Source organism: Phacochoerus africanus, chromosome 2, assembly GCF_016906955.1.
Source record: "Phacochoerus africanus isolate WHEZ1 chromosome 2, ROS_Pafr_v1, whole genome shotgun sequence".
Lineage (NCBI taxonomy): Eukaryota > Metazoa > Chordata > Mammalia > Artiodactyla > Suidae > Phacochoerus > Phacochoerus africanus.
Window position 1 is genome coordinate 109,640,757 of NC_062545.1, and position 21,267 is coordinate 109,662,023.

Genomic DNA, 21,267 nt, shown 5'->3' on the forward strand with positions numbered 1-21,267 from the left:
TGATTTTTTTTCATGTTCATCTCTCTGGCAATTTTTTCTCAAACACGGAAGCACATATGGACTTTCTTGCACAATGAGTAAGTCACATCCTTTCATCAGAATTAAAATAAAGATTAAAAGGAAAGTTGTTTTGTTTCCACAGCCCTTGCCCAGATAGGCAAATTCTGTGGCTTTTTTGTTGTGCAATTTTTCTGAGCAGGAAGTCACCATTAAAAAGGTACTTGGTCCTTGGCTCCCTATCTTAACCATGCACAGGGTTTTAGTGGTATTCCTAAACAAATAAACAAAAATCAAAACAAAAACATGAGTGTTCCATTTCTATAAAAAGAATTAAACATGCTGGCTCAAACAAGAGTAAAACCCTCCCCTTGGAGTCTTCTTTAAAGGTCTGACACAAACACGAGGGGTGAGTCCCCTAGCCACTATTCCTGCACAACTTAGTACAGGCCAGCCAAAGAGGCAGGCACAACATGGCTGGCATTCCCTATTCTTCTGAAAAATGTGTGCCAATGAGCTGTGCATTGTTCCTCACTCAAAAAGAAGAGCCTTTCTGTCTGGCCTCCTCCAATGGCAAGCCCCAGTCTGGAAAAGGAAGAAAATGGCACTGAGGAGCCTGGGAGATGGAGCATATCCAAAGCTCTCAGACAAGACTTGAACCTATGACCTTCACTGTGTACACAATAGGCGGGTGAGAGGGACGGGTTTATCTCTGCAGCAGCAGTTCTCAGCCCTGGGGTAGCACTCCCGATAAAATGACATGACTATTGTGTGTGGCAGCAGAACAGTCATCTCCTCACAACAGCCTAAACCAGCACTCCCTCCCCCAAGACAAAGCAGCAGGGGTGAAATTAACTCAAGGCTGCAGAGCAAAGCCTAATACAGAAAAGAGAGGCCTGTGGGGGATTGGGGACTCTCCTCAATCCCTGGGGCTCTGGACACATGGCTGGAAACAGGCAGGCTTTCTCCCCCATCTTTCCCACTCTCATTTAGGTAGGAAGCTGTTTCTTAGAGAATTTAATCATCTGTGATTTGTTCAGAAATATTCCCCCTGAAGGGCTATGATCTCTCCACCCTGTGTGAGCCTAATTCCTAGAAGCTGAAATGACTGTTTGCTGCTGCCTGTTTCACAAACACACATTAATTGGTCAGATGTGTCTCCTCCTCCTCAACCCCAGAGGGAGGAAGGAGAATCTGAGCAAAGCACAGAGATGATCCAACCGTAATTACACATAAAGGGAAAAGAGGGCAGCATGGGTTTTCCAAACAGGACAGGGTCACAAACCCTCCCGAGGGTACAAGGATAGTAGTTTAAGGGCCAGGCCTAGAGATCCCTCCATCTTGAAGAAAAGGACAGGAGTAAATGTGACCTGAAGACTACAAGGAGCACACACCCACAAGCTACTTACTGCACGCCCCCAGCCACCTTGCTCCCCCCTCCTGGGCCACGCACACGTCCTGCTCCCAGCCCTTCGCCCTGAACCCCCCTAACTCCCTGACTAGCTCCAGTCACCCTGGGCCCCCCGCAAGATACCCAGACTGGCCTCTAAAACTCTCTGGCCTGTCCTTACAACCTGGCCAGACTCTAATCCCTCTCGGGTACCCCTACCCTCAGTCTGAACCGGCCTGGCCACGCTTTGAACTTCACCCCAAGCCCCTCGACTCCCCCCTCCCCCACCCACGCAACGACCCCCCCCCCACCCCGCCATACACACCTTCTCCTCGCTCCGCCCCGGCCCCCCAACCCCCACTTCCTCCGTCAGGCGCCGCTGCCCCCGGCCCCCTCAGCGCCGCCGCCTCACTCCTCCCCCAGCCCCAGCTCCACACAAAGCTCGGGACTCACCGCGCGACCGGTCCCGGGAGCCGCCACCTCCGCCCGCCCGGGCCCCGGGCCGTAGAGCCGCCGCTGCTACGGGGCCCAGGCCGCCATCCGTTCCCGCGGCCCCTCCCCCCTCCCCACCCCGCCTCGGCCGGCTCTCCGCCCCCTCCTCGCGCCGCTCCGCCCCGCCCGCCGGTGCCGCTGTTCCGGGGCCGCGGGTCCCTCAGCCGCCGCCACCGCCGCCGCCGCCGCGATCCGGGACAACCAGGGCCGCCCGGAAGACCCGGACACTGGATTATCGGGCCCTCGGATCCGGATTCCAGGCTGGTGTGGAGTCTGGAGCGGTAGAGCGCAGGGGAAACCCGGAACCTGGACGGCGGAGCCAAATCCTGGGCCTCGGAACGCGCGGTCACACGGAGCCCGGATTAGAGACTCGGAGCCAGGATTAGAGACGCGTAGCTCTGGGAATGCTGGAAAACCCGGCCGGTCGGTTAAAACAGAGATAAACTCGAAGAAGCCTGGATCGGAGAGCTCGAACCTAACGCTCTCTCCTCGTGGAAAGAACTCTCGGTGGCCAGACTTCCTCGCAGAGAGGTCTCTGGGGAAGTATCGCACCTTAAATACAGAAGACACCAATTCTGTAAGTGTCCAACCGTGGGGAGAGGAAAGAGCCATAAGGGGTGTGAATGTGAACATCTACAAAGAACAGAAGGGCAAACACAGCTCATGGTGGTTTCATCCATTTTATCCGTTGTTTCAGCAAAGTATCAATCCCCTAATTTTTTATCCTTTGTCTTCCAATTTTTTATCCTTTGTCTTCCAATTTTTTTTTTTTAGGATTATCACTAGTTTTCTTGTTCAAGCACCCATTTCTCATCCTATACCCCTCTTCACCTCATCACCCCGTATCACCAAATCCTGTTGATTTTTATCACCTAAAAGTCCTATTGTTCTTTTCCAACCCACCATTCTATTTATGATTGTAACTTTTTCTTTCCTTATCTGCCATTCATCTGATTGCTCAGCACACTATCTAGTAGGCATTCAGTCCTTGTTTAAGTGAACACTCCCACCCACCTCTCACTTATGAAACATATCATACTCTTCACCTCCTAAATCGTCCACCCCTTTCTATAGCAAACAAATTTATCTTAATTCTCAAGTCTTAGCCTAAATTATATCCTTCCTGTGTCCTTGACCACCTTAGCTCTGCAGTTTTCATCTTTCCTTTTTCCACTATCCTGAGGCATCCTTCAACAGTGCCACTCAAAATAGTATGTTACTGGGTCATAAAATCCTTTTACTCTCCATCTCCACATACACATGCAAAAGCTCTGTGTGTGTGTTTGCGCGCGCGCGCGTGCACACCAGGGGGTGATGGCTAAAGATGAACGCTAGGCCTGTCTGATCTATGAAAAATAATCTCCCCTTGGCCCACCCATATTCAGCTTGTTCTAGGACAGTACAAAAACAAAACTGATGCCAGGTGACAGCAAACCTCTAATCTACACTGATGATATTACAAGTGAGGATTCAGCTACTTTCAGGTAGAGAAAGAGAAGGGCTTAGTGTTTTAGGCTTAGATATGACTTAATTAAGGGTTACCATTTAAGTAGTCATTTCCTACTAAAGAGCATGACTCTACCATTGTAGGAGACTGGACTACAAAAATAGGGAACAAAAGAAACATTCCTACAGTGAACTCTTATTTATTTTTGCTTTTCAGGGCCGCACCCGCAACATGTGGAAGTTCCCAGGCTATGGGTCAGATCAGAGCTGTAGCCACTGGCCTGTGCCACAGCCACAGCAACATGGGATCAGAGCCACATCTGCGACCTACACCACACCTCACAGCAACCCAGATCCCCAACCCACTGAGAGAGGCCAGGGATTGAACCCAAATCCTCATGGATTCATTTCTACTATGTCACAATGAGAACTCCTGAACTCTAATTTTTAGAGAGAAATTTCTCAAGCCTAGAAGAACTACTAAAAATCTTCAAGCAATTGACATCCTATACAGTAAAAGAACCTGACTTCCTGTTCCTCTAGGCTAGGGTTTGGGAAAATAGGGCCCACGGGTCAAATCAGGTGCAATGCCTGTTTTGGTATATCCCATGAGCTAAAAATGGTTTTTACATTTTTGGATGGCTGAAAAATAACCAAAAGAAGACTATTTTGTGATGTGAACATTATGTGAAATTCAAATTTAAGTGCCCCAAAATAAAGTTTTATTGGCTAATAGCCATGTTCATTCATTTACACATTATCTATGGATTCATTTTGCTTGCACTGCAACAGCAGAGTTGAGTAGTTGCAATACGTACTGTATGGCCTGAAAAGCTTAAAATATTTGCTCTCTGTCCCTTTAGAGAAAAAGTGTGCTCATTCCAACTCCAAACAAGCCCTGTCTGATAGAACTTTTGCAATGATGGAAATATTCTATACTTGCACTGTTCATTTCAGAAGTCACTAACAACATGTAGCTATTTGAGCACTTAAAATATCATACTGTGAAGAACTATAAATTCTTGATTTCACTTAATTTAAATAATCACATGTGGCTAGTGGCTACCACATTAGACAGTGCAGCTCTAGATGCTTTTCAGATCTTCCCCATTGAATTTTTTGCTGTTTTCTCAACATCTCACTCCCTTCCAGTGATACATCTATGCATTCTCAGTCATCCTCCCTGCCCCTTATTTATCTGATGCCAAGTTAGGGTATAATATTTACTAGGTTCTTCCTAGACCCTCCATTGTCACACAGGAAATCTGACCATTCCATGAATTAACTCATACCATGAATTAATCCACATTATGTGCACACACATAATGTAGACACATTTCTTCATGTCAGAGGATGGCACTGTGGCTATATTCTTTCTTCTCTGCATGAGAGAAGTAGAAAGCCCTCCAGATCAAGATCCCTTGATGCTGCTGGAGCTCACGATATGGATCACCTCCCTCCAGACACATTCACAGTAGCTGAGAACAGCAGATGTGTGCTTGCTATTTGAATCTCAAGGGGAAAAAAAAAAAAATCCGTCATCACAGAACTTTCTTTCCTCCCTCCAGACCTAATAAACTGAAGTTAGCTAATTTCTCTAGTTTAATAGATGCTTGCTTTTTTACTGGCCTTTTCTAACTGGGCAAGAGAACAACCCCAATACTGTCTTGATGTTGGCTAGGAGCTCTAGCAAAGGCATTAAAAAAACCTGACCAAACAAAATGAAATACACATAAATGGTCTTTAGAAGAGACAGTAGTTAAAATGGAAAGAGATTAAGGGTTATAACTTATAAAAAACCATAACTTTATAATTATCTGTAAAAATAATCTTTAAAGTCTAAAGTTTTTACACCTATACCTAGGAAAAAATGGGTTTTTGTAAACTTCTACCTTAAAAAGAAAAGAAGGGACACCTAGTTCTCTTTCTCCAGATTAGCTATAGCAAGCAAAAAAGGTCCCTATTCCATTCCAAACATCTGTCTGCAAGGCCAAAGCCTCCTAAATCCTGACAGAGAAAGTCTCTGGTTTTATATATATCCTACTCTGAGCTTATATAATTGAGACTGTGTCCTGCCTAGAAAAACAAAAACAAAAAATGCTGAATCCTTTAGCTACTATACAAATCGAGAGCCACCGAACCCAACCATCCAAAAGAGGGAGCAGATATTTAGGCTGCAGAAGAAAACCAGTTCAGAAATGTGAAACTTCCCTCAGGCCAAGCTGTCCCAGAGTTACAGGGTCAGTGCAAAGTGTTGTAAAGTACTGAAAGGCTATTCCTGGGCAAGTTTGTGCTCAGGCTGCTAAGAATTTCCACTAGGCTTTAAATTATGCTATTCATCACTGAGCAACTGAGGGCCATCTACCCCAAGTTCCTCCCACACTTCCTCCCGGGTGTCTCCACAAATAAAAGAGAGACCTTATACTACCACCACGCGAACTGAAGACAGGCTTTCACAGTCTAACCAAGAAGAGGAGAAGTTTCCAAGTTACTCTGCCATTTACTCATGTGGCTCCAGCTGCGTATTTTGGATGCTGAGATAGGTTCTTATAAACTTGTAAAGTTCTTGTAAACTTTCTTATCACAGCACACAAAATGGTTGCATAACCTGAACTCTTGTATCTCCTGATGTTTTTCTTTAGGCATGCACACACAATCTATCCAGGTGGAAAAATCAATCTATAGTCCTCTTTGCTCAGGCTGTCATTCAGATAAAAAGGCAGAGAGAGAAACTTCTTTTTCCCCCACTCCCTAGGCTCTTCATCTCCTGCCTTCCAGTTTTATTTTGGTATTAAGAAAACTGGACAATTCCAGCACAAAATTCAAGTAGCTACTGCTTGGTAAACTATTAATTACATAATGAACCCAGTATGGCTTCATTAATAGTACTAGGGTCTGAAGAAGGCCAGAGAGAGGCCTTTTTTTCCCCTAAAAAAGTGCCATTACTGTCCTGTCCACTTTCTCTACAGAAGTTGAACAGAAAAAAAAAAAAAATACAACATGCCTGCATCACCAGAACAAGAATCGGGTGGGTTTTCCCTGGGAATCTGGAGTGGTCAGGCCCTCGCAAAACCAATGCCCAGAGCTATGCAACAGGCAGGGTTCACAGTTGAGTGAACATCAATGCATAATGAGTGGAGGCATTTCAATGCAAATAAATGCTGAATATGAAGGATTAAAGAAAGGGGAAATTAATCTTTTTCATAACACGGGGCACTTTTTTTCACTCCCTTGCACTCTCTTTTTTAAGTCATGCATACAACTTCTGGAGGGAATCCAACTTCCCAGTGTGGTGGTGCTGCTTTATAAAAAGCAGAACATACACATTTAAGACCATGAATTTCCTGAGGATGCCAGCAACTGAGATTCTGACAGCTCTTCTGAACAGCCTCAGAAAAAAAGTGCTTCACTAAGTGGGACCAGAATGACTAGTAAAAAAATCTCATTTCAAACCAACTTCTTATTTTTCCAAAGCTCATAGCTTCCTGGGGTATAGATGGCTTAAAGGGTTTGGTTTCAGCATTTGGGGTATTTAGATGCATTTACTAAATGGATTTTATTTTTGTTTGTTCTAATTGCTTCATCCAAGTGATACTTTTGCAATACCAACAAAATAAACAGGGCAGTTTCATGCTACTTTAGCGGGTGGCTCCATCTCCTCCCAGTCTGATCCTCTTAAATCCTAACGTCTCAAACCAAAGAACAAAGTGGTAGCATCTCTTCAGGTTATCCCCCCAATCCAAGCCCCCAAAAATCTGCCAACTAAGGTTACTCAACTTTTGTTGAGGACTGTTCATTTGAAGAGATGTTGGACTAGAGCAGCAAATTTGTTAAAAATCTTTTTGTCCCATCACAGCTTTGTATTAAACACAAGATTCCTCAAAATCCTAATATTCTACCAGGCTATCACTTTGGGGGAAAAAAAACACTTTAAAATTCAAGTAGGCCCTTAAAATACTATTAACCTAAGTTAAGAATTTTCCTAACTACAAATCCAAGACTCAGAAAAATAATTTCCAATTTACTTCTTTTTCCTCTGTATCACTCTAAGAAAAATATCAAAGGTCTAGAATTTTTAAAGTCAGTTTTTATAAATAATGTATTCAAAGATTTTGACCCATTACATAATGAATCCCATTCTTTAAGAAAAATATACATATTTTGATAAGACTTTAAATTCTGAGAGGTTCAAGCCTGATGTCAAGCCTTTAGATTTCTACTGCTTCAATTCCAAAGGACCAGTGGATAGCAAGTTTAATACACAACACTCCACTATGCTGTATAGTTCCTTTTCTCCTGGGTCAGACAGCTTTATTCTGCTTCATTAACCCCTTCTTTGCTCCTTGATGGATCTTGGAATCCAGTTTCCCTGTAAGGGAGAAAAAGAAGCCTCATTATTTATTTTTTATATTTGCAATGCAAATCTTTCATGGCCTCCCAGGTCTTCTGGTTACTGTGTTCCTGTCACATTCAATTATCTTGCTTCAGGACTCAGATACTTTCAAACTTCAGAGTTTCATTCTGTAAGAATGAGGAAACAGTGGGAACACTGTTTAGGGACACACAAACGTGTGCACACAAACACAACAGTACTCACCTAAAGAATCTCATATTTCTAGTTTTGTAGTTACTAGAAAAGAAATATCACATTTTCCAGGGTGTCTGATGCTAAGGCAAGTTCTTAAAGAATACACACATAATAATAAAGGAAGGCATTTCACACAGTGGGAAACTACTCCTCTGACCTGTTAACTGGCTGAGCATAATGCATGAGCCTCCCTCACAGTGAGAAAAGTAGTTCAACTCACCCCTTTGCAGCCTCAGACTTAATAGGGGGAATGACCTGAAACAGTGGAGTAGAATCCACATGAATGCTTTACTGACAAAGGGCCCCTATCACCAGCTAAGAAGGGCAAAGGTCATAGGCTGTATGACTCTTCTAAGTGTTAAAGTTAGAAAACAAGCAACCTTCCTGTCCCAGGTGACCCTAATGAGAGTACTTCACTGATATGGTCTCTGACCTCTGACTCTTCAGATCTCCCAGGATAAAGTTCAGTTCGGTGGTAGCCACCTTAAGAAACATCCAGCTCATGAAGAAAATCTTAACAGAGCTCCTGTCTGTCTGGCCTAAGAATAGAGCTTACAGGTTGCTTTTTCCCACTAAGAAAGTCTTAAATACTTTAGATGCTAACGCTGGAAATAGAAATAGTTCAGTTTGGCATTGGCACTAAACAAATAAGACAAAATGAAAACAGCCGAGTGTACTACTACTGGCCTATATCCACAACCACTGCCCCTCATATGTTGTCATTTGTTATACCAATAAAGTCTAAGAAAGTACTGGGCAAGAAGACAGGAGCCCCAGGTTCCAGTCCTCCTTTGTCAGATATTATATGACTTGGGGCAAGTCACTCAGCTTCTATGGATTTCAATATCCTCATTCGTCCAACTAAGATAAAAATACATGTCCTGACTACTGCACAGGAAGACTGTGGAAAAAAAACAACCTAACAAGTTTCCCCATTTTTGTTCCTCCTCATCTCCCCAGGGCTACACCTGCCTTTGAATAACATTACTTCCTTTTCTGCACTTTCTTAGAAACCATTACTAAGTGATACCCTGAATGATGTCCACAACAGTCACAATGATGTTGATTTATTTATTTATTTATTTATTTATTTATTTATTTATTTATTTATTTGTCTTTTTCCCTTTTCTAGGGCTGCTCCCTTGGCATATGGAGATTCCCAGGCTAGGGGTCAAATCAGAGCTGTAGCCACCGGCCTACGCCAGAGCCACAGCAACACGGGATCCGAGCTGCTTCCGCAACCTACACCACAGCTCACGGTAATGCCAGATCCTTAACCCACTGAGCAAGGCCAGGGATCGAACCCGCAACCTCATGGTTCCTAGTCAGATTCGTTAACCACTGAGCCACGACGGGAACTCCCACAATGATGTTGATTTTAATTTAGGCTTTAGAGCACAGAGTATTCCCAGGGATTTAGGAGTTCTTTCATCCCCTAGGCTGCCTTGTTGGAAATCCAAACATGTGCCAGCAACCTGGCAAAGAGCCCTGTTACGAGGCAAGTTTGCCTTTGTATCCATGAGATTACCATCGTGACTGCCAAATAGTAGATGCTCAATAAATGAATTAAACAAAGAAGGCAGACACCGCAAATTACAAAACTTTTATAGTACAGGGACTACTAAGTAGCCAAAAATAGCAGATATCAGATAAACTATTAAGAGTACTCATTGTAGGAGTTCCTGTTGTGGCTCGGCAGTAACAAATCTGACTAGTTTCCTGAGGACACACGTTCAATCCCTGGCCTCTCGCAGGGGGTTGGGGATCTGGCGTTGCCATGAGCTGTGGTGTAGGTTGCAGATGCAGCTTGGATCCTGAGTTGCTGTGGCTGTGCCATAGGCCAGCAGCTGCAGCTCCAATTCAACCCCTAGCATGGGAACTTCCATATGGCATGGGTACGGCCCTTAAAGAAAAAGAGTACTCGTTGTAAAGGTGGTGGTACCCAGAGGTACAAAGTAGTATTGCATCTCATTAAGCATTTTAGGATAAGCTAGGACAGAATTTAGAATTCCACCTAGGACTCCAGACTTCTAGTTCTCTGCTTTGAATAAGTAAAATGACCCAGGTCCCGGTTTTAGTCCTAAGATTACCTAGCTATATAACCTTGAGGAAATCACAGTCACTCTTGTTCTCAGCTTTTTCAGTGCTAAGAGGAAAGTGGATTACACAGTACTGAAGACCTTGTACAGCTCTATGATATTATGCCCTAAAAATGAAATGTAAATCGGAACAATTTGTTTTGAGGCAATATGAGAAAGTGAGACGAGCAGGAAACATAGAGGTAGAAAGACGTGAGCAAAATAAAACTTCCTTAAACCTGTTTACTCAACTGTAAAATAAAAGGAAGAAAAAAATCTCTACTAACAAAGTTGTTGAGACGATTATAGCTAACTGTTTTCTCTATACTAAGTACTGTACTAAGTATTTCACATACACTGAACCATTTAACCAAATAACTAATTGAAATAATATACATTAAAGGGCTTCATAAGCTCAAAGTTCTCTGACAAAGTAAGGGTAGTCTTTTTTTTTCTTTTTTTTTTTTTTTTGTCTTTTGAGAGCCAAACCCATGGCATATGGAGGTTCCCAAGCTAGGGGTCTAATCGGAGCTACAGCTGCCAGCCTACACACAGCCACAGCCACACCTGATACGAGCCACGTTGGTGACCTACACCACAGCTCATGGCAATGCTGGATCCCTAACCCACTGCACAAGGCCAAGGAGCGAACCCACATAGTTCCTAGTTGTAATATTTCTGCTGCGACACAACGGGAACTCCCAGAGTAGTCATTTTTTATGCTAAGTCTTGGGAGTTGTGTTTCTTATAGTTTCAGTTTTCCTTTTAATTTAACATATTTACCAGATAACTCTAGGCAAGACTTTTAACTATGTTGCAGGCTCCTCATATTAAAAAGAGACATTACTTTCTTCACATTCTCAAAGCTACTGTATAAGAATATTTCAAATGTAAATTTCAAAAATCTCCAGTCTGACTGTGAAAGCCGTCAAATAGGACCAGCTCCAGTTAAGATCAACCAGTGAAGCAAAGTATTCAGTGGCAGGGAAACTAATCTCTGGCCTCAATGATAATGTCAAAAAATGGAAAACTGATAGGAGGAAGGAGCTAGAAAGAAGGATTTCCAAGGCATTCCAAGTGATTCAGAAAGTCTTTCATCCTCTAGGCTACCTAAGAAAACCATACATGCGCTGCTAGCCATCTGTGAGCTCCTTACAACTAAAAACTTCTTAGTTTCTGTTGTGGCGCAGTGGAAATGAGTCCAACTAGCATCTGTGAGGATATAGGTTCAATCTCTGGCCTCGCTCAGTGGGTCAGGGATCTGGCATTGCCATGAGCTGTGGTGTAAGTCAAAGACGCAGCTTGGATCCTGTGTTGCTGTGGCTGTGGCTGTGGCTGTGGCTGGCAGCTATAGCTCCAATTTGACCCCTAGCTTGGGAACCTCCATATGCCCTGGCTACGGCCCTAAAAAGACAAAAAAAAAAAAAAAACCTGGGATCTGGACAGTTAACTACAGTAATATAGAGTATATTCTCTTAAAAGCAGAGTGATAATGCTTAGTTTTTCTATTTCTCTAATATTTTTACATTTAGTACATACAGCATTTCAGTGTTAAACCACTTCCTCAACCATGGTGCCTAAAGGAAAATCAAATGCATGTGCAGCAGATAGGGGAGATGTTAAAAGGGAAAAAACTATTTGCCATCAATAGATATAACTCTCGGAGTTCCCGTTGTGGCGCAGTGGTTAACGAATCCGACTAGGAACCATGAGGTTGCGGGTTCAGTCCCTGCCCTTGCTCAGTGGGTTAACGATCCGGCGTTGCCATGAGCTGTGGGATTTTAACATGCTTTACATAAGATATAAGAATTTGCATGAGTTTATAAAGCATGTAGTTCATTTAAAGTAAAAAAATTTCCTTCGCCTCTTTGAGCATTCAACCTATATTCTACTATACTTTTTTTGCATTTCTTAATTTGAGCAGATATACAGCTAAGTGATTTTATATTGCACATTTTTTTCTGAATTATTTCAACTTCAAGAAACACAATTAGCCTCAGGTCAAGCAGGCTCAAGTTTACATGTCCAAAAACATAAATCAAAATATATGCCTTTAATTTAAAGCATATATATATATACACACACACACACACACACACACATATATATATATATATATATACTATACACACACACACATGATATAACATGTAAGTGAGTTTTATAGTAAGACTTTATTTGCAAGTCTGAAGTTTGGAACTTGAAATATATTTCTCATAGAACTAATCTATGAAAAGTGGCTAGGTTCCTAAGCCATTCCACAAGAAAATATATTTAAGGCATAGAGCTGTAAGTGAAGTAGAGTATTAATATTTATTAACACCATGGAACTTAACCATTTCATGTAACAATATTTGAGAAGAAAATGTAAAGCATTCCAAACTAAGAGTTAAGTATGTATTTTCCCTTATGGCTGTGGGACTAAAGACTTTTCCGGCTGTAAATTTCTGAAGGTGACTTTGTGGCCTAAGGGAAGGTAATTCCAGCAGAGTGTAAAATTTTTACAGATAGTAAGGAGGAATGAAGGATAAAGGACGAAAGAGTCACAGGGAACAGACACTTCACACCAGACTAAATCCTCAGGTAGGCTGGCTTCCTCTCAATAGAATTTTTTTTCGGAGACACACAGGGACTGGTCAACTTATTCTTCCTCCCCTCTCTCCCCCAAATACCTACTGTTTCTGGACCATGTTTTCACCTTGTCTGGTCTACCGTGGAAGAAGCTGCAGCCTCAAAAATTCTCTCCAGCCCTGCTGTCCCGGAAACAAGCATACAGCCCATTTTGACATTTTAAAGCTTTTAATCAACAGAAACAATACACTACACTGACTACACTATGGATAATACTGTAGAAGGATAAGACCATCCTTCTCCTCACTCCCTATTAAACCTTGTAGAGAAAAACTAAGGTCATATATGTGCTGAAGGTGGGTCTCTGGGTACAGAAAGTACTGAAGTAAAACTAAGGTCATATATGTGCTGAAGGTGGGTCTCTGGGTACAGAAAGTACTGAAGAGTTATATATTTCAGAGAAATATATAACTCAGTTTGTTTACACAGAACATTTTCTCACAGGGGCTTAGGCAGCAGATGAAAACCAAGATGAGAAGAAAGCTATGAAAAAGTAACTTGAACTAAAGATCAAGCAGCGAGTTTGAGAAAGAATGACCACATGTTCCTCCTACCACCAGTGCTGCCATCGGTGTCTAGGATAAGGTAGAAATGGACTAGAGTAGGAAAGGGTAAAATTCCTTAACCAAAAAAGGAGCAGGAGTTCCCATCATGGTGCAGCAGAAACAAATCCAACTAAGAACCATGAGGTTGCGGGTTTGATCCTTGGCCTTGCTCAGTGGGTTAAGGATCCAGTGTTGCCGGGAGCTGTGGTGTAGGTCGCAGATGTGGCTCAGGTCTGGCGTTGCTGTGGCTGTGGTGTAGGCTGGCAGCTGTAGCTCCAATTCAACCCCTAGCCTGGGAACCTCCATACCCCCTGGGTACGGCCCTAGAAAAGACAAAAAACAAAACAAAACAAACCTTAACTAGTGGAGAAGAAGGAAAAATAATTTCCAGGGCCACTTGGCTACCAGCTGCAGTAAAGTTTGAAGTAAATAATTTGTGTAAGTCAAGGATAACTTATGTTCAGATTTTTTTTTTTTTTTTTCTGTTTTGGATCCTCTGCAGCATATGGCGTCTCCAGGCCATCGATCAGAGCCGCAGCTATGACCTGTGCCACAGGTGTGGCAGTGCTGGATCCTTTAACCCACTGTGCTGGGTCAGGGATCCAGCATGTGTCCTGGGGCTGCAGAGACGCTGCCAAGCCCGTTTTACCACAACAGGAACTCTCTTATGTTCAGATTTTTTGACTTGTAGGAATCTCAGAAATACATTTCACAAATCTTGAGGTTGCCTGAATTTTAGTGAATATACTGAGCATTTCATTTTGTGATCAAAAACAGTATTATCCATAGTGTAGTCAGCTAACCAAGAACATTTATATCACTTGGGACAGAGCCCAGGAACCGGTGTTTTAATAGCTCTCTAGGTGATTTTTTTACTTACATCACAGTCTGAGAAGTACTTCTCTACAGATTTATAAAATAGTTGATCCCCAAGGTACAGGGTGAGGTAGTGTTGTACACACTAACAATAATGCATGCCATAGAACCTTCCAGCTCACACAATGGGAAAGCAGTGTTACACAGGCATAAAACAGTAAACGACATGAGCAAATGGGAGACAGTTTTGATGCTGTTTTTAAAAGAAGTTAGGCAGAGAGGACACATACTACTATATGTTTCTTGAGATTGTTTGGAAATAGAAGAGTCTACTGTAGGACTAGACAGAGGAAGAAAAGTTGAAAGTTGAAGAAGAGTTGGAAGTCAAAAAAATAAAGTCACAGCACTTCCTAAGAAGTGAATATGCAAAAAGTACTATAATCACAAACACATAAAAGCAAAAGTTACAGAACAGAAAACCATCAAGAGGTCTTGAAAAGAGGATGAAAAGCAAGAAGGCTGGGACAAAGCTCTAGGAACTGGTAAGCAAGGGAATAATGGGAAGTTGTGCCTCCAAAATAGACACTCAGAAACAGGCGCTTAAAAAGTTAAGTCTTGGACTGAATACTGATAAACAATGCATAAATGACAATGTTGCCACTGGCACTGGCTTAATACTTCCTTTAATGAGCACAGTACAGTGAGGCAAACACACTCTTTTGGCTGGATTTTAAAGGTAATAGGATCCTAAATGGAAGTTTAGAGTGATTCACCCATATACCAATAATTGTAGATCAAGGTATATATACTTTGGAAAGGCTATGCTGTATTTAACCCAACATTAAAGTTACTGATAAATAATTTTTTTTAATCCTCCAAATATCTGAGATGACACAGAACAAGGTAAAAAAGAAAAAAAATTAAAGTGAGAGTCAAGAAAAAAAGTAAAAAAAAAATTAGACCATCAAAACTTGTAACTTACAGATTTTTGGATTTCCTTTAATAGGAAACTTCACAATCATTTCCTGGGGATTTGTGCAGATGAAAACAAATGGAGAATCAGATTCTTGACTCATGTCTGGATACTGTGAAATATAAAAATAAAAAGTTCAGGCCAGTTGGGACAAATTTTGAATTTCAAGGAGATTATAAGATGTCCCAGAAATCCACGTCAGCATTCTGATGATGGTATTCTCATTACCCAGTCAGGTAAAGAGAATTATACTCAACAAGCAAGAACACACCTTCAACTTTAACCAGGCTTTATTAGCACAGTATTCTTATAGTCGTTTGCCCACCATTTATGACTTCCTATGCTGGAAACAACCTCTTTCTTTCGTTCATTCTTTCTTTCATTCTTTCTTTTTTTCTTTCTTTAAGCTTTTTAGGGCCACACCCTCAACATATGGAAGTTCCCAGGTTAGGGGTCGAATTGGAGCTACAGCTGCTGGCCTACACCACAACCACAGCAACACCAGATCCAAGCAGAGTCTACAACCTACACCACAGCTCATAGCAATACTGGGGATCGAACCCATATCCTCAGGGATATCCACTGTACCACAATGGGAACTCCATGGAAACAAGTTCTTAAAAAAAAGATGTCTGACATCTTTCCAGAAAAATCAAAACTGACTATTCTTTCAATAAAAGTGAATGTGAGCTGGGATATTCAGAGGTCTCCTTCAGGAACATTAGGCACCCCCAGGTTCAACTGAAGTGAAAACTGGAAGATTTAAGAAAAATAGAACATTTGTGGAAATTCTGCCAGAAACAATCAACAGAGCTGTTCTCTCACTAAAGGGAAGGAAGATGATTCACTCTGAAAGGTATGAACATGCTAAAGCTGTTTTGCTGGATGCATTCCAGACTTACTAAGGGTGAAAAGGCAACTGGTAGAGCAATTCTGAAAATAATTTAGAAGTCTCCTTTGGATCTCATATCACAAAACAAATTTGAGTGAATACTTAGAACTTTCATTCCTTCTTCAAAGACAGACACATAACATCAAATAAGACTATCTGGCCACATAATCACAACTTTGAAACAACTGAGGGCTAGCAGAAAAGTGCTCTCTAGCAATGCCCAACTGACCCGGTGTTTCATTATTTCCTGTCTTGGAATGTGTTGTGTTTAGCATAAATACAACTCATAAGTTGACTATGACTATAGAGGAGACTTCATTACCAAAGAAGCCTTTCTCCTGGTAAATACCATCAGAAGTATGAAATTATTTTCCACTCTTATTTGCCAGCTAAGATGCATCCTCTAAAGATCTAAGGCTCTAAAGTAAAAATGGAGGTTTCAGTGAAATAAATAAGAAAATGTAAATGTCTCTGTAACTAGTATAAGCATAAACAGTTAAACTTCCTTACTGACCACTCTGTCCTAAGTGGTAAGTAACACTGTGAAGAAAACAGAAGGGATTTACAGTGGCTTTTAGTCCTACCCACAGAAAATATGGGACAGTTGTGGCAAGTACTTTCATAAAACATAGCTTAATATCAAGTATCAGCCACAATTATATTCACAGTCACAATCAAAATATTCATGACAGTTCCCGTCGTGGCGCAGTGGTTAACGAATCCGACTAGGAACCATGAGGTTGCGGGTTCGGTCCCTGCCCTTGCTCAGTGGGTTAACGATCCGGCGTTGCCGTAAGCTGTGGTGTAGGTTGCAGACGCGGCTCGGATCCTGCGTTGCTGTGGCTCTGGCGTAGGCCGGTGGCTACAGCTCCGATTAGACCCCTAGCTTGGGAACCTCCATATGCCGCGGGAAGCAGCCCAAGAAATAGCAAAATAAATAAATAATTTTAAAAAAATATTCATGGTATAAGAAAGACTAAAGATGGGAAGGAGAAACTTTCTTCTTTCCTTATCTTTCGGATCTTTACAATGCAAAGAAGAGCAAGGTCCAGCCGTTACTGCTGAGGTGCTTTGGCAGGAATAAAACCAGAAGCTGCCATCAAGATCTTTTAAACCTAATTCTACAGGGGCCAAAGCAGCAACAAGCACAATTCACCTCTTCAATTTTCCTGCTCTTTCTCCTCTGTATCTTAGAGAGTGTTGAGGCAGACAACAAACCTGCCAGGACTTCACAGCCCAGCTTTTCCAAAACTGAAAGCCATTTCACCCCTCTTTCCTCTACATCAATAAATGTTCCTGGGAGTTCCCATCATGGCTCAGTGGTAATGAACCCAACTGGTATCCATGAGGACACAGGTTCGATCGCTGGCCTTGCTCAGTGGGTTAAGGATCCAAAGTTGCTGAGAGCTGTGGTATAAGTTGCAGATGCGGCTCGGATCTGGTATTGCTGTGGCTGTGGCATAGGCCAGCAGCTACAGCTCTGATTCAACCCCTAGCCTGGGAACTTCCATATGCCAAGGGAGTGGCCCTAAAAAGACTAATAATAATAATAATAATAATAATGTTCTTTCTCTCCTGGATCAATCTCATTAACAAAGATATGTGCTATAATATCTGCCATAAGACAAAAAACTCTCCAGATCCCACAGTCTTCCTCCAGCTATTGACCCATTTCTCAGACTCCCTTTACAACAAAATTCATAAAAAGATTATCTACACAACACTGTAAATCAACTATACTTCAATAAAACTTTAAAAAATGAAAAAAGGGAGTTCCCTTCATGGTGCAGCGGAAATGAATCTGACTAGTATCCATGAGGGTTCAGGTTTAATCCCTGGCCATCCTCAGGGGGTGGGGATCCAGCATTGCCGTGAGCTGAGGTGTAGGTCACAGACGTGGCTCAGATGCCAAGTTGCTGTGGCTGTGGCACAGGCTGGCAGCTGTAGCTCCAATTTGACCTCTAGGAACTTTCCTATGCTGTAGGTGCAGCCCTAAAAAGCAAAAAATGTGGGGTTTTTTAATGAAAAAAAAAAATAGATTATCTATACACCCTATACACCACACCTCATATTCCTCTCCTTTTATTTTTTCTTGAATTCACTATAAACAGGCTTTCACTCCCATCACTCCACCAAAATTATTCTTGTAGAGGTCCTCATTCATTCCCATGTTGCTAAATCAAACAATCAAGTCTCAGTTCTCATCTTAATATACGTAGAATTAGGCATAATTCTTCTCTCCCTTCTTCATGAACACATCCCTCACTTGGCTTCTAGGACACCATTCTCTTTTTTGTGTTGCTTCTTCTTTTTTTTTGTTTTTTTTGTTTTGTTTTGTTTTTCTTTGTTTGTTTGTTTTTCAGGGCCACGCCCAAGGCATATGGAAGTTCCCAGGCTAGGGGTCAATTCTGAGCTGTAGCTGCCAGCCTATGCCACAGCAACATGGGATCTGAACTGCATCTGCAACCTACACCACGGCTCATGGCAACACCAGAGCCCCAACCCACCAAGTGAGGCCAGGGATCAAACCTGCATCTCATGGATACTAGTCAGATTTATTTCTGCCACCACTGGAACTCCATCTGGTGTTGCTTCTTTACTGACTGTTCCTCATCTCCTCATCCTTTAAATTTTGGAGTACTTCGAGTGTCAGTCCTGAGACCCCTTCTCTCTCTACATTCACAACCTTGGTGATTTCCTTCAGTCTCGAAGTTTAAAAATAAGGTCCTGGGAGTTCCCATTGTGGCTCAGGGGTAACAAAATCTGACTAGCATCCGTGAGGATTCGGGTTTGATCCCTGGCCTCCCTTGGTGGGTTGGGGATCTGGTATTGCTGTGAACTGTGTTGTAGGTTGCAGATGCGGCTCAGATCTGATGTTGCTGTGGCTGTGGTGTAGGCCAGCAGCTGCAGCTCTAATTCGACCCCTAGCCTGGGAATTTCTATATGCCTTGGGTGTAGCCCTAAAAAGCAAAAAAATAAAAATAAAATAAGGTCCTGAATTGGTAACTATGAGAGTTGATGGATGTTAACTAAACTTATTGTGGTAATCATTTTGCAATATATAAATCATATATCAAATCTTTATGTTGTACAACCTTAAACCAATACAATGTTACATGTCAATTATACTGCAATAAAAAATAAGGTCCTGGAAATGCAAAGCAAAACTACAATGAGATAACCACTTTACTCTCACTAGGTTAATTATTATAAAACAAAACAAAAATAAAGAACACTAAAAATAACAAGTATGGGTAAGGATGTGAAGAAACAAGAACACTCATGCATTGCTGGTGTGAATATAAAATGGTGCAGTCACTACACAAAACAGTGTGGTGGTTCTTCTGAAAGTTAAACTTAGAATTACCATATGATTCAGCAATTCTACTTCTAGGTGTATACCCCAAAGAATTGAAAGCAGGGATTCAGACACTTGTACACCAATGTTCATAGCAGCATTATTCACAACAGCCAATAGTTTTCACAATCCAAATGACTATCATTAGATGAATAATAGATAAACAAAATATTATACACACACACACATATACATATCGAATATTACTCAGCCTTAAAAAGGAGTGAAAATGGAGTTCCCGTCGTGGCGCAGTGGTTAACAAATCCGACTAGGAACGATGAGGTTGCGGGTTTGATCCGTGGCCTCGCTAAGTGGGTTGACAATCTGGCGCTGCTGTGAGCTGTGATGTAGGTTGCAGATGCAGCTCGGATGTAGGCCGGTGGCTACAGCTCCGATTCGACCCCTAGCCTGGGAACCTCCATATGCTGCGGGAGCAGCCCAAGAAATGACCAAAAAAAAAAGAAAATTCTCAAGGAACTCCAGGAATGAAATTCTGATACATTCTGCAACATGGATGAATCTAGAAAAATTAGGCTAAGTAAAGTAAACCATATATAAAAAGACAAATATTAAACAAGTCTGCTTATGTGAGGCACTTAAACAAATTCATAGGGAAATAAAGTATAATAGAGGTTACCAGGGGCTGAAGGAAGAAGGATAGAGGAGTTATTATTTACTAGGTATAGAGTTTCTGTTTGGGATGATGAGATGTTCTGGAGCTGGACAGTGGTGATGGTTGCCAACGCTGTGAATGTACTTAATACCCCTGAATTTATATTTTAAAGTGGTTAAGATGGTAAGTTTTATGTTATATATATTTATCATAATAAAAATGAAATAAAAAAAACAACCCAAGGTCATGGACTTCCTTTCCAAACCTGCTCCTCACTAAGACCTACAGGTCCCTAGATAATCTGACCCCTATTTCCTCCCCGATGCCTTCTCCTACTACTCTACCCTACTCTCTTCCAGCCACGCAGGCCTCCTTGTTCCTGCCTTTGGATGTCTGTACTTGCTTACCCCCTGTTCCTGGGAGGCTTCCCTGCTAAATATCCACATGGCTTCCTCTCTCTTTCCTCAGGACTTTGCTCAAATGTCAACTTCATACTGGGTCTTCTGGCACTCTTAACCCCCATCTCCTACCGTATTTTCTTTCTATAGCACTTACCATCATCCAATACTATATAATTTATTTATCTAAATTTTTTAATTTGGACTTCTCTTACTGGGATAAAACCCCCACAAAGGCAGGGATTTTTGTCTGCTCTGTTTACTTCTCAGCACCTAGAATATGCCTGGCACATAGGAGGCAATCAAGAAATACTTCTTAAATGAAAGAACAATAAATTTACCAACTTGTGCATTTCGGTTATTTTAACCATGCTAAATACACACACACTGGGAACTAGACACTCCCAAGACTAAACTCTGGATAAAAGCAGGAGGTGCTACTCTGTAATCTGTTATCCCTCAAGCTAAATTAGAATTTTTGGGTCTTGGCAAGTGGCCAATTAAGTCCTATGTTTAATAAAAACTACCCTTGGGTTTATCAGACACAACTTAGAATAGATTTACAAGGAGATCCTGCTGAATAGCATTGAGAATTTTGTCTAGATACTCATGTTGCAACAGAAGAAAGGGTGGGGGAAAAAATGTAATTGTAATGTATACATGTAAGGATAACCTGACCCCCTTGCTGTACAGTGGGAAAATTAAAAAAATTATTAAAAAATAAAATAAAATAAAAAAATAAAAACTACCCTGACATTTATTAACAGACTAAGCAAATGTCAAATAATGGGGCAAATAATGGATAAATAAAATTATAGAACAAGAGGTTTCATGGACACTTTCATGCCTCACAATAAACACTAAAATCAACTTTCTCAGCTGAATCTAAATCCAAGTTTCATGCGCATATTCTTTTTCCCAAGCTCTACCACTGAACTTCAGGAGGCTTTCAAGAAACAGAGCTGAAGAGCAAAGAAGCCTACAAGGAATAAAGAAAAGTAATGCCTGTATGTTGGGAGAACAGATTATTTTTCATGGTAAAACGCATTA

The 21,267-nt window shown here is 41.7% G+C and overlaps 2 protein-coding genes across 5 annotated transcripts in view; both read right to left on the minus strand.

Moving 5' to 3' along the window:
* Nucleotides 1-2,040, minus strand: part of ZNF609 (zinc finger protein 609) — a 243,930-nt gene extending 241,890 nt beyond the window's left edge. For 2 of the 3 annotated variants that reach the window (XM_047765803.1, XM_047765785.1), the window contains exon 1: nt 1,841-2,039. The gene's annotated coding sequence lies outside the window, so the exon portion shown is untranslated. Of the gene's footprint in view, nt 1-1,840 lie in introns of all 3 variants that reach the window. The other variant, XM_047765795.1, reaches the window with a different exon arrangement.
* A 5,352-nt stretch (nt 2,041-7,392) lies between these two features.
* TRIP4 (thyroid hormone receptor interactor 4) overlaps nt 7,393-21,267 on the minus strand; it is a 62,494-nt gene continuing 48,619 nt past the window's right edge. For both annotated transcript variants that reach the window (XM_047765820.1, XM_047765813.1), the window contains 2 exons: nt 14,966-15,068; nt 7,393-7,694 (listed from right to left, as the gene is read on the minus strand). In XM_047765820.1, coding sequence (XP_047621776.1) covers nt 7,627-7,694; nt 14,966-15,068 — 171 coding nt within the window. In that variant the 3' untranslated portion in view covers nt 7,393-7,626. The remainder of the gene's footprint in view (nt 7,695-14,965; nt 15,069-21,267) is intronic.